At 40.5% G+C, this 13,795-nt stretch overlaps 1 protein-coding gene across 5 annotated transcripts in view; it reads right to left on the bottom strand.

Moving 5' to 3' along the window:
* Positions 1 to 2,768: 2,768 nt before the first annotated feature.
* Positions 2,769 to 13,795, bottom strand: part of TPD52L1 (TPD52 like 1) — a 63,240-nt gene continuing 52,213 nt past the window's right edge. For 3 of the 5 annotated variants that reach the window (XM_028142865.2, XM_054722444.1, XM_054722441.1), the window contains exons 5-6: positions 7,272 to 7,332; positions 2,769 to 3,024 (exon numbers count right to left, since the gene is read on the bottom strand). In XM_028142865.2, the coding sequence (XP_027998666.1) occupies positions 2,899 to 3,024; positions 7,272 to 7,332 (187 nt within the window). In that variant the 3' untranslated portion in view covers positions 2,769 to 2,898. Of the gene's footprint in view, positions 3,025 to 7,271; positions 7,333 to 10,318; positions 10,358 to 11,670; positions 11,686 to 13,795 lie in introns of all 5 variants that reach the window. The other 2 variants (XM_028142855.2, XM_028142903.2) reach the window with 2 other exon arrangements.

Raw genomic sequence — 13,795 nt, forward strand, 5'->3', positions numbered from 1 at the left:
AGCCTTTTCAGCTGGCATGGTGAGAAATCTAGGCAGCGTTTCTTTGGAAACTCTTTGCAGTCTCCATGGATACCCCATCTGCGGGAAGCAAGGTGCATGATCTCTTCAGAGGCAGCGCACACATGTGCATATAGCTAGCTGCTCTGCGTTGAAAAGAGCAACGCTGCTTTGCATCCAAATACTGCTGCCTCATAACAGCTTAAAAGGTGGTAAGTGATTGAAAACCAGCAGAGGGAGGTTATTATTGGAGATATAGTTAGTAGGGGAATAGAACCACATCTATTAGTATTTTAGAGTGTATTCTCCTGGCACAAGAAAACTCCAGATAAGGTTCAAATATTTATAACCAGGAGATTTCCTGTGGCCCTTGAGTATTATTTGGGATGTTCTGCCTGCTCTAGTTTTTGTAAATTCATAGAGAGACTTTGGAACCCTCTACTTGTCACTTAATCATTATCTCAGTTTCCGTTTACCTACCACGTGAGGGCTCACACAGTCCCAAGCCTTCCTCACTGAGGTAATGTGTTTAAAAACAATGAAAATATAATGGTGCTATAAATAAAGTATAAGAACAAAATTAAGATCAATTTTTAAAAAAGCTATTGATTTCACCAGCCAATGTCTACAAATATTTGAGCATTATCACTTTAAAAATGTAGTTTTCACCTGGCTGGTGTGGCTCAGCATTTGAGCACCAACTCAGGAACCAAGAGGTCACCAGTTCGATTCCCGGGTTGCGGGCTCAATCCCAGTAGGGGGCCTGCAGGAGGCAGCCGATCGATGATGTTTCTCATCGATGTTTCTATCACTCCAAAAATCAATAAAAATATATATTTTTAAATGTATTTTTCTTGGGAGATACCTGCTACTTGCCTGGAATTGGTTTTCTGAATATCAAACCCTATAATTATGATGCGGAGTAAATGCTATTCTTGGCTTGAACTGTTGGTTCCCAAACCGGCCGCCGTACATAGCAAGGAGAGACCGAAGGAAGAGGCAGACCACTCTAGACTGATAGGGGCAGGTTTCACGAGCAAGAGAACTGGAATGGGGCTTGTCTGGCATGGCCACAAGGTGAGGAAATCTCTGCACCTGCCAGCATTACCATTCCTGCCCTTTGGGGCCATTATTAAATAAACTAAGGGTTACTGGAACACAAGCACTGCCTCTGACAATTCAGACAAGTGACTACTGGGTGGGGAGCAGACACAACGTGCAGACACCAGACAAAGGACTGATTCAGTCTCTGGCACGACGGAGAGGGCTGGCTCGAGATTTCGTGATGCTGCTTAGAAGGATGTGCAATTTAAAACTCACGAATTGTTTATTTCTGGAACTTTTCACTTAATATTGTTGGACCGAGGTTGACTGAGGGTAACAGACTGCAGAAAGGGATGCGGGGGATAGGGAGGACTACTGTATATTGTTTGTGGTATCATTTTGTACAGACGTGGTCCTGACCAGATGTCATTTTGATTTCTTACTACAAGGTCACGTCCATTGTGTGCAAATGCCTTATCACTTGTGGAACAGGACTACTGCGTGGGAACTTGCACTTGCAAAGTGAGGGAGAAGCAGGCAGCTCTTGAGTAAGCAGGCAATACAGCAATGAAACCTCTAGCCCAAGACTACCTTCCTACCAGCAAATGTCTTGATTATTCTAATCACTGATGTGGCTTGTTCATGCACATCCTATGACAAAAAAAATAAAAAAATAAAAGAACTCATGTTATGGTCCTTATATCACTCCCAGATATCAGAGTGAAATTGATTGACTCCTGCACATGCCCTGACCAGGGCCCAGACCCGAGGCGGGAATCGAACCCGTGAGCATTTGGTCTATAGGTGGAGGCTCTATCCACTGAGCCAAATAGGCTAGGAAACTTCTCCCATTTTCTAGCTACTGTATTCCTTTTGCAGATACCCTTACATATTCAGCAGTTTACCTGAGTTAACTACTACTCTATGTAGATTAGAGAGACTTTTAGAATTGAAGTTTTAGCATCCTAAAGTAGCTGAGATTATAATTACTTACCTATCCCTTTCCATGTTCACCAGATAGCAGAAGTTGATTTGAGCTAGCATCTGCAGCCCTAACGGGTTTGGCTCAGTGGATAGGGCGTCAGCCTGCGGACTGAAGGGTCCCAGGTTTGAGTCCAGTCAAAGGCATGTACCTTGGTTGCGGGCACATCCCCAGTAAGGAGTGTGCAGGAGGCAGCTGATCGATGTTTCTCTCGCATTGATGTTTCTAACTCTATCCCTGTCCCTTCCTCTCTGTAAAAAGTCAATAAAATATATTTTAAAAATAAAGTAAAAAAATAAACTAGCGTCTGCAGAATTATTGCTATCACCTTTTAAGGTCATCGATATCCCTGAAGACTTAAAGAAATTAAGAACTCAAAGTCATCATTAAAATCAAACTATTTTAATTGCTTAAATATGCGTGTAATTAATGTAGGTGAGGCGGACCACAAGCAGTTTGATGAAATTTGCAGTGTCATCCCATTGCTGGAGACAGAGACAGCGCCCCCCAGTGGACTGACTGAACTGAAAGGGGGTGCTCACTTAGCCTTCAAAGACATGCACATGGTAATGGCGTCCAAGCAAAAATCAAAGCAAACAATAGCTTATGTTTGAAAATATGTTTGAATTACACAAAGAGAAGGGTCATGACCAATTTTGTACCTGCTCAAATCAGGGCATTTTAAAAGATGACCACCTGTGACTACTTAAGGGTGCGGTCGAATGGTCCGTTATCAACACAAATACAAATGGAAATCACTTTATGAAACTTGGTGGAGAGGCCATTTGAAGGTCAAGGCCTGGGTTTTGCCAGTGCGATTTTGGTCTTCCTATCCGTGTGGGTGGGTGCGGGGTGATGGGCTTGGGCTGGCAGCCCTAGCACTGCAGTTCCTCCTCCGCCCGCCGGGGGGCGCCCGCCGAGCTCTGCGCGCTGGCGTGCGCGGTGGAGCTGAGCACCTCTTCAAAGCTGCCTCCGCCCTGGTTCGTCCCGCCTACTTTCGTCTGAAAGGGGCAGAGAAGCAAACGTGCAGTTAGTTCATTTGTTTCTGAGTGTTTGCATAACATTGATTACTCTCTAGTTCGGAACTACTTTTTTTTCCCCCTGAGACAGTCTGTAAAGGATGTGGAGAAGTCAGTTTCCTCAGGCAGAGGGCTAGGATGGCATGCACGCCTGGGTTCTGGGATTGGAATAGAAACTTCAATTTTGTACAATTGTAGCAACTCTCTCTCTTCTACATTCTCAATCCCTCCAGGAGCATAACCAGATCTGTGGATTCGAATTATCCCCTCACTCACCCAGAGAAACGATTTAATTCATAGGAAACAGAACGGGACTTCAGCTATAGTGCCCCAATCTTACAAATGTATGGACATTTTTGAGGGACTTGGACTTAGGTTTTCCACTTGAGATTTAACTAGGCAATCTGCATTTCTGACAAATGTCTCTTGGAAAGGCAGAGTGGCTCAACGGAACATGATTTTTGGTCTCTGCTTCGAGAGTTGTCGATGAATGAAGGGTTAAGCCCTGGTCACTTCACATCTTTTTGGCAGTTGCCTTTACAGGAGGAAAAAGCCCTTAAAATGGCCCTTTACAAGGCTCCTTTTTTGTGTGCTTGTTATTAAGCACAGACTCGGGAAGAAATAGATTTATAATTAAATAATACAATTAAGTACTTTGAAAAATTCCTTAATAAAAAGTTCTTCGAAATAATATTTTTTAAGTCAGCCAGAATACTTAATGAAAGTCTTCATAATAGTTACATCAGCCTTTCTTTAACCGTTAACAATATTGAAAAACACTCCGAGGAGAAGAAAGGTCTAGAAAAGGTTGCTCTTCTCAAACTGCTGTCTACCCCTCACTGTCACCAAGGCGATCCCTCACCAGAGCATAAACCCCTCTGGGGAAGCAGGGTATCCGCCTACCGCCTGGCCTGCCCTTTTAAAGCTTAACCAGGGCTCAAAAGCAGGTCAATCACTGCAAGCAAACACACACTTTTCTCCAATTGTCACTAAAGTGCCTCTCTACCTCTTCAAATTCAATTACAAAGTTGAATTTTTCCATCAGCTGGGCGTCGGGAAATCCATTGGGGGAAAGTGACAGATAAATACAGGGTGTCCCAAAACATGTGTTCACACTTTACCAGCTGATAGCTCAGTTTTGAAAATGAAATGTATTTAATAAACACTGCCTTTATAATTATTCAATGTGTGTGTATACATTTTTTTTTTTTTTGGGGGGGGGACCCTATATCTTAGGCTTGGGAATCACAAATACTCAAATTAGCCGTTGTAGAAAGTACCGGAAGACAACGCATACGGGAATGAGCACGGCTGTGCGTCAGAAAGACTGTACGGAACTGTAGCGTGAATTTCATGTAATTTAATTTTCACAAGTCACACACATGATTTTTCTTTGTTGTTTTTCTTTTTCAGCCATTAAAGAAGTGTAAAAACCATTCTTAGCTTACAGGCCATTCAAAAGAGGTGACCGGCTAGATTCGGCCCCCAAGCCTCAGGTTACAGACCTCTGCACAGAGCATTCGATTTCTCCTCCCATCTTAGCACTGGGAAGAAGGGGGTTGCTTTCCATCATATGACTTTTTTTTCACTATTTCTTTTCTGGGAGAAGCAAGAATAATCCACTGTGATTTACACTATTAATAGTTCCCATTCTCCTCTTTATTTTATTTGCATTCCTTTTTTGCAATCCATGTTACACCCAGTATTGAATCAGATCAATACAAAATTACTCATGTTTTCTTCTGGGCTTCGTTTCATTCTTCTCTCCAACTTCTTGATTTTCTCACATCAAAATAGAAAAATAAAAAAGGAGGGAACTACTTTGAAATAAAGCTACTAGGCCAAAAGGAGTGAAATAATGGAGTTTCCTAACTATGTGGGCTTAATGACTGCCCACTGCAATACTTTAGGCAAGGACTGGCTTAAGCAAAGATGTGAACAATAAACCACTCCATATCACTTCCCCTCGTAATGGTTTTCCAAACAAGAATTTGTCACTTTGTCCCCCAAATTATACTTGTTCTTTGCAAAAAAAAGTTTATTTGAATTAATTAATTGTGTTTCCTAACCTCTCATAAGAAAATACCTGGTTGAAAGGACACAAAGAAACAGTAAGTGTCCTGCCTTTTTGTTTAAAAATCAAGCTTAAAGCAGTATGTGAGCATGGCAATGCAGCATGTAGACCTGCCAGGAATTTCACGCGTCCTGCTGATCCCCGAGTCATTCCCTCAGCAGGAAACAGCCCCGGGATCCACAATTGACAGAAATTTTGTAAAAGATTTGGGACACAAAAGTAAACTATACAGAAAATAAGCTATATAAAAAAAGGTCAAACATCTATTATTTAGTCTGAAGAAAAGAAAAAAAATGAGAAATTTGCAATTATGAGGAAGTGGGAGGTTTTACACAAAGCATGACTGTTGGCTATTCTCCATCGCTTGGGTGGGCAGGAACAGAGGAACGAGGCATTGACCGTGGCACAGGAAGCGGGTGGGATGTGAGTCTTGTTAAACCCATGGACAAGCATGCCAACACAGAATTCACTTTCAGGAGGTCTTGACACAGGCTAGTTACCAGCTTGGCTGAGTTAGTTTTGTGCATGTTTGAAGGAGGAGACAGGCTCTACACCTTCCATCCCAGTGAGGCAAGAAAGTGAGAAGCTGAGAGTGTGGGAAACACGTCATAAAGTCATACGTGAGCTGTGAGCTTACCAGAGTTTCTTAAAAGCAAATGAAAATTGGTTGCTCTTTAGTCTTCTTTGGCTTCTTCATAGCTCCTTCTTCTAAAGAAAACCTAAAAAGCACAACTTCTCCTAAGTCAGAACGTGTCTAACAAGCAACAGAATCCGTCCTCTTTGGCGTGTCTTAGGCTGAGAACCAAATGTTGAGAAACTGACTCCTAGGGTTTTTTGAGCCCTTTGTTTTTAAAACGGGATATTCTAGCAACAGAAAGGTCCGAGATAATGCATGTCCCTCCCTATCCAAAGTTTTCCCTGCCAGTGGGGGCGATTTAAGGGATCCTGCTGGTCACTGAAGTGATGATGCTGACGAGCAGAGGGATGAAACTGCACAACTAGAAACTGCTGGTAAATGAAACCAGGGAAGGCATGGTAGATGCTGAGTAATTATTTCATTCTTGGGCCTTCCACACCTATTCACAGGCCTAATACTGTAGGAGATTTCTATGTTAAAGACCCTACCCCTAAGGGGAGAGACAAATTCAGTAAGAGCGCCCAGGACCTCTCGTGAGGAACAGACGCCCTCACAGGCCCTTCTCAGGTAGCATGGTGACAGGGGATTCAGAAGCAGCTGGATAATCAGCATGTGCAAATAGCTGCTTTTGATCTAACTGAAGATCACCTGCATTTTTAATCTTCTCAGTAATAAGGAAATGCAGAAATGGATTCTCTACGAAACAGTGATAATGATACCAAGACATAGGTAAGTCATTGTTTAGGTGCTATCTTTAAAAACATAATCTTAGCCGTTTTAGTGATTTTTCCTGCGTTAAACGTTCTATACATTTTAAGGTTAGACTGAATTTAATTTCGCTCTATTTTTTCCTCTGTAGAATAACTTACCTATGCTGAAACAAAAATACTCAATAAAATTTTTTAGCTCCTACTATGTATGCCACAGGCATATTTTCAGTTTATACCCAGGGATCCAATGCACTAGTACAAAATAATGCATCATGTGACTCAGCTTTCTTTTCCCTCCATGATGACCAAACTGTGCTGTGCTTCATATGTGAACTGAATAAGTAAGCTGAGGCAGCTGGCAGGTAGTGAGTGGCCGTATAACACAGGAGCCAAGTTTGGTTTGGCTAGTCCATGTCCGTCCCAGAGGAGTGTGAACCGTTATTGAACTTACACTCTAAATTCAGAATTCACAGATCCTTTGTTCCATCCACATCCTCTCTCACTTACCAACTTTTCGAGGAATAGCATTAAGAGTTCTAGCCAGCTAACCAGTGCAGAGATGAATACGTACCCCAACTCACTTCCATAAACAATTCATTTCTAGTGGCACATGCCAGCAGCTTTGTCAGGATACAGTGACACTACTCACTCCCGGCTTTATTTACGGGTTTATATGTGAAGGCTGACTGTGCAAGGCCGCCTTCTCGACTGCACGCATGTTGGCAGCGCACCCTTGGAACTAACCACAGCAATGACTATGCTGTCCTGATTCAATGGCCCGATGACACAAAATTCACTTCATCTGTACCTTAAGACTTGTGACAGTTGTCTCAACCCTCTCCTCAAATGATTTGAAAGTAGGAGAATTCCTAAAATAACAAAACAAAAAAAGAGAGAGAGAGAGGTCAGCTCCAAAGACCTACCTGTGTTAGTAACTAAGCTGTCTGATTTCGGCTCTTAGAAACATCACTTCTGCACCAGAGCTCGCTGTCGGTGTGGCACCTACCCCGACCACGTATTTACATGTATTTCACTTCTGCCAGGTTAGATCCAGAAACCATACTTGACATGGAATTTTTCCAAGTGAAATAGTGAGATACTCAACTGTAGAATAGTATGGCATTTGGCAAGAGTACAAATGTAATAATTCCATCATGTACCGTGAGTCATTATCAATGAGTCAAAAGATAGCGTAACTTTTCATTTACTAATTGCTTCTATCACAACACTCTTCTTCCCAACTTTTATTTTTTATTTTGTAAGCATGCAGAGTCTGTCTAAAGAATGTCATGTTTGAGTTTTCCCACTTGGAATTTTAAAGTTATTTATTTCAGTGTATGTGAGACAAGACAGAAATAGCTCAAGAAAAGAAGGTTTATAAGTTTTTCTTTTTCGTGCCTTCAAAAGTAACCATTTGGTCAACTTCCATAAAGGAGTGTTTCTGAAAGTCAATGCTTTGATTATTGTAAGTTGAAATATTACTTATTACTTGTCTAATGCCTGGTCAAAATGGTGTTATTAGTATGTGGTATTTTCCCTTCTGAAGAGGATATAACTAATTGTTCTCTTAGCAGAGCGAAACTTCACAGTCCACTGACATTTTATTTGTGACTCATCATTGTGTTAAATAATCTATACCACTTGTAACTATAAGCGTTAAATTCTTCATTTGGTGCTTTTTGGTTTCCTATACTGGGTTTGGTCACATGACATGATTTAATGACAACATTACCATGGAAATTGATATCACCCAGTCCAACTAAAGAAATAAGAACTGAACTAAAAATGTGTCTTAAATCTTGTGTCCATGTCAGCTTTCAGCAACAAGGATAGCCATCATTTTCAGATCAAATAATTCCATTTGATAAGCCACTTATGATTCTCTCTTGAGTGCAGAAGAAAGAAAATAAGAGGAATGGCTTGGAGAAACTTCGGAAGAGAGAATGGCTATAAAATAGGGGCTTCATTGCATGGTGTGGAATGAAGCATCACTCTAATACTATCAAGAGGAAAATAATGTACAGGACATGGTTTTGAATGAATTTGGCTTTGTTAAGGATTATCGCCCAAGACTTGGATGCTCCAGATGATCAAAAATGTATGTCTTTGTGTTCTGTCTGCAAGAATTCACAATGGCGAGATCAGAAGGCCCAAGCATGGCGTTGAACCTTGTATTTGATTCAAACATGAGTCAAATTGCTATGAGTAATCCTCCATAATACCTCTGTTTCATGAGGAAGAATTAGTGAAATTACACTTGAAAGACTCAAAAGTAGACACTTATTGGCACCTGATTTCCATGGCAAGTTCTATTTGGCCAGCCTGCTCACATGACTGCTGTCATCCGTCAGTTACATTAGGCCACACTGGGCAGACAGTTTGCCTAATGGTTTATGGGTATATGTTAGCTGAGTAAAATCATTTTTCTTTTCAAGTTAATTTCAGGCAATTTTGTGAGGATTGATTTTGACCCACAAGCCACTAGATGAACTCCTGGTTTACAGAGCAAAATCATGTTAATTTCTTGCAAGCTCTAGACTTAAAATTTGACAAGTAAAGGAGCTCAGAGCCCCTCTGGTTACACTACTCAGTTTGGCTGTTCTTATGCTGTGGGGAGCAAGTCATTCAAATAGGAACAAAGCAATCCTGAATCTATGCTCTCTACCACCAAATTAGGGAACTCGGATACTGTGATTAAATTCCCAAAGTAACCAAATAACCCCAGTGTAGAAGAGACATCATCGGACATAATGAAACAGGCATTTCTCAAATTAAATTACAGTAGAATACATACTGGAGAACAGGGAGAAACTGTTCACTCAGATTTAATCGGATTATATAAAACTGCAAACTTTCAGCAGTGCAAATGACCCCAGAGAGAACTTGGCTTTGGTGCACTAAAAATGTTAAGAGTAACTGAACCCCCCCGCCGCCCCTTCATAATGTATCCACACCACAACATATGACACCAAGTAGTTGGAGAGGCACAGTTTTAACTAAAGTGGGGTAGGGTCCCAGGGCCTTGATTCTGCCCCCCTCCCCATCACCATGGCAACCCAAGGCAAACACCATGGGAAAAGCAGTACATCTGGTTCTAGTCTCTTATTTATAAACGTGATGAAACATATCACTGAGGTGCGTTTTCCAAAGTTCATTCCTGGCAGACTCTGCCTACAACCTGTATCCTCTGATTCCCAGTCTAACATCACCTCCTCTATACTCTGTGACTATTCGCTTGACTTTATCTGACTATATGGCAAACTCAAGCACAATGGAAGCGGAGGACATCTTTCTCAGTTGTCATCTAGACAATCATTTCAATGATATTTTTTATTGTTCAACAAATAGATACCTCACCTTAATTTATACCTTAAAAAAGCCCAATGATATCCTTTCTAAAACTGATCCCTCTCATTTAAACTTTCCCTTTTACTTAAACTTTCTTCCAGCCTTACATTTAATCCCAGGGAAATAAACATATTTCTACCTTTGCAAGTGTGCTCAGAATGTTCTAGGCCTTACATAGGTCACTTTGTTTAGATCTCGCAACAACTATATAAAGTAGCTTTTAATGAAGATTGAGGTAAATTAAATAACTTGTCCCAAGTCTCACATATCAGGAGATTTAAGCTGGGGTGTCTGGTCAAAAGCCCAAGCTCACTGCATCTACAATACTTTTACAGAATTGTCCAAATATTACAGGTTCTCCCGAGGACCACCAGAAAAGAGAACAAAGTAGGTCATGGCCTTTCCTTTCATATACAGGAGAAAAAAATCCACCAGGTAAATATCAGTAAAGTAACAGTTCACACATATTCTGCATTGATATTATGTAAAATAATTTACACACATTACCTCATAGCAGGCATACTTATGGAATGGCGAATGGAGTAGCTTCAGGGCAAAAGCAGATTAAAGGGAAGAAAAGAAAGAAAAGAGAAGATAGCACAACATAAGCACATGAGAAACTCCCTCCTCACCGTTCTAAAACAGCAGTCTCAACTATCTGAAGCATTTGCTGCCCACCCCACCAAGATGGTATTTGTTTTCATTGGGTAGCATGGGCCACAGTCAATTCCAAGGGGACAAGGGAAGAATAGGCGGTCCACAGTTGCATATTCTTTTACTTCCTGTAGGTGCCCTGTAGGCCAGGAAGTCTGATGTCAATGTCTGGATCCTTCCAGGTCAACCCAGTAGCCCCTGAGCATCCTCTCAAGGGCCTGCTCCTTCTCCACCCCCTTCTCCTGGTCAAGAAGACGGGAAGTAGGGCTGAGCAGGTAGCAGCTAATTGTTCCATTGCAGTGAAACTCTCCAGAGGAATATAGGAAGTTAACACGAGACAGTCCATTTTCCACGGGTTCCAATACCCTCCCTGCTTTCTCTCCTCCCAAGAAGCTAACTGGGAAGGGATCAAACTCATCACCCTTTCCCAACAATATCCACTGAGGCCATTAGTATGGGTGGCACTTGACTAGAACGGAAACACAAAAGGACAAAGAAATTCAGGTGATACTTATGGTTCTACCTTAAACACTCCATTTGGAAACTATAAACAAAATATTTCCTCAGAAATTGTATTTAAAAAGAATTACTAAAAGAAATTCATCAGCATTATCAATCTATTAATCTCCTTAAATAGAGACAGTTTTCTCAGAAAAACAAATTCCAAAAAAAGCATATAATGAGATTCCAGCTGTAAGAAAAAGAAAAGCTGAATTCAGAGCACAGTGCCTGACATATGTGCTTCTCCAGTAACTTTTTCCCTCTTCGGCTTCAGGAGGCACGGGAAGTTGAAGATGAGCCATCCCCATTAATAACAGTCACAAATGTTCAGAAAAACATGACAGTCTAGAGGAAGTAATTTTCTGTTTCTTGACCTTACTTTCTCTAAGTTTTATAAAAATACACAACTCTCAATATCCACGTTCCTTTTTTTCTTCCCTCAGAAGGACCTCTGCCAATATGGGGAGAAATGATGCAGAAAAGAGATTGCTAAGGGACTGCTCAGGTGTAAATGGTTCAGAAAGGAGATAAATATGAGCTTACAGAAATTCAAATGCCTTAGATGCCCCCCCTAGTCTGTAAGTCCCTGGTCAGGAACACGCTCAGGAAGACAGACTTAGCTTTTGGCTGAGGCACACGCTCACTGTGAAAGAAAGAGCGCTCTGGGAAGGAAGGGGCGGAGGGTCCCCCGAGGCAGTGCTTACCCGATGGAGTGGGACCTGCAGCCCGGGCAGCATGGAGAGAAGAGCAGGAGCAGCATTAGCACATCAGGAGGAAAAGATACACATATTGGCCCTAGTCCCCACTTCTAAGAGCCCCAAAGCAAACCGTAATTGCATGCATTACACTTTTTGAGTCTACTGACTTTTTAATGTGTCTGAGTTTAACAACATGTTATAAACTGTGCTTCTATTATTTTCATGGGTACATAACGATGGTGAAACTCACTAATGAAAGGATGTGCCTCCTCCAAAGATTTCATCTGCCCTAGATCACGTGCAGTTTGAACAAATTCCTGAGAAGTACCAGGAAGATGCCAATATCATAGAAAGTATTCCAACAGCTTGCATTTCTTCAGAATACTTTCATAGAAGTGACCTCATTTTAACTTCACAGGAAACATTTTAATTTGGTGGGGTTTTTTAAATATGTTTTTATTGATTTCAGAGAGAGAGAATCATTGATCGGCTGCCTCCTGCACGCCCCACACTGGGGATCAAGCCGCAACCCAGGCTTGTGCCCTGATTGGGAATCTAACCCATGACCTCCTGGTTCTAGGTTGACGCTCAACCACTGAGCCACGCCAGCCAGGCTAATGGATTCTTTCTAATTTCTGCCCTACGGGGCCACCTTGTCACTGAGATGGTCACTTAGGAAAGATAAAAACTAGCATTTTTCGAGCGCTGAATACACGGTAGGCTCTCTTCTGCTGCTTTTAAAATAACTTGATGGTGCTGTTACTTTTATCCCCATTTCATAACTGACACAACCCAGGTACACAGGAGCTACGTTGCATCTGGCTTCCTCAGAACCTGACCACAGGAAGTCGAATCACCCGGGAGCTTGTTACTAAGCAGGGTCCTAGACTCCAACCAAGACTGAGGCACAACTCAGGGAAGTGCAATCTGGAAATATGTATTCCAAACAAGATTCAGAGCTGTTTGCAAGTCCCCTAAAGATGGAGAAACACCGAGGTCCCAGCGTTCAAGTGAAAGGTTTCAAGTAAGTATGCGGAGAATGAATTTTAGAAACGTGGCAAAATCTATTTTCTTGGATATAACAGGTAATAGGGTCTTCCCCATTTAAGGAATTATTTAACTAGTTTAGATCAATGTTTTAATACCACTGAAATGACTGCATCTTTTATTTGTAATAAAATTAAGGTTAATTAAAATCCAGAATGTTTACCTGTTATTCACATGCTGTCTCTGAAGAATTTCAATGGCGTTTGTTATTATTAGTAGTAAAAATACTCAGATTAATGTACATTTCTCACTTAACTCCAGCCTCATGAATGCCACATTATTAAGATGATGCATTAATATTGGGCACAATCTAGCAATATTTGAAGTAAAAAAAAATAACTTAAACACAAAGATATAAATATTTCCCCCTAGGTATCAAAGTTGCAGGGTAATAAAAAATTAATAGTTTAAGAATCCAGTGAAATAATTCACACAGATCTTTTTAAAAGAAGAAATTTAAAATGTACTTTAAAAGTTTTTAAAGAATGAATTTGATTTCTTGAGAAAAAGGAAATTTGTTTATAAATTTAAAAATCACACAAGCATATCAGCTAAATTCCAAATAAACTATGGTAGGTATTTAAACAAGCAAAAAAGCATGAGAGTAACAATTCTATATAACTCCTTAGCACATAATATAAAAAAATAATGGTCAATACTGCAATGTTTTTCTGGTGACTATAGTGAGGACATTTGGTTCTCAGTTCAAAATTTTAATGATCACCTAATTTTATATAATAGTGAAATACTGAAAAATAACCAAAATGTGCAAGGAAATGCACTGGAAGATAATAAAGTTATTAAAAATGTAATAGACATACATTTATTGACATGTTCACAATATTGCTAAAGTGAAGAAAGAAAACTACCGGAAATATACACCACATAGTACCTTTTTGGAATAAAATAATACATATGTTATGTATTCAGCATAGAAAAATGGATGTATATAAAACTGTAACTAGATGGATGTGTATAAAACTGTAACTAGAATGATTTATCAGAGGATATTCCACTGAATACATATTTTATTTTAACTTATTGCTTAAATTACAATAATTAAAATTCGTGTGTGCTGTGTTCT

The sequence above is a fragment of the Eptesicus fuscus genome, chromosome 10 (assembly GCF_027574615.1).
Source record: "Eptesicus fuscus isolate TK198812 chromosome 10, DD_ASM_mEF_20220401, whole genome shotgun sequence".
In the NCBI taxonomy this organism is placed as follows: domain Eukaryota; kingdom Metazoa; phylum Chordata; class Mammalia; order Chiroptera; family Vespertilionidae; genus Eptesicus; species Eptesicus fuscus.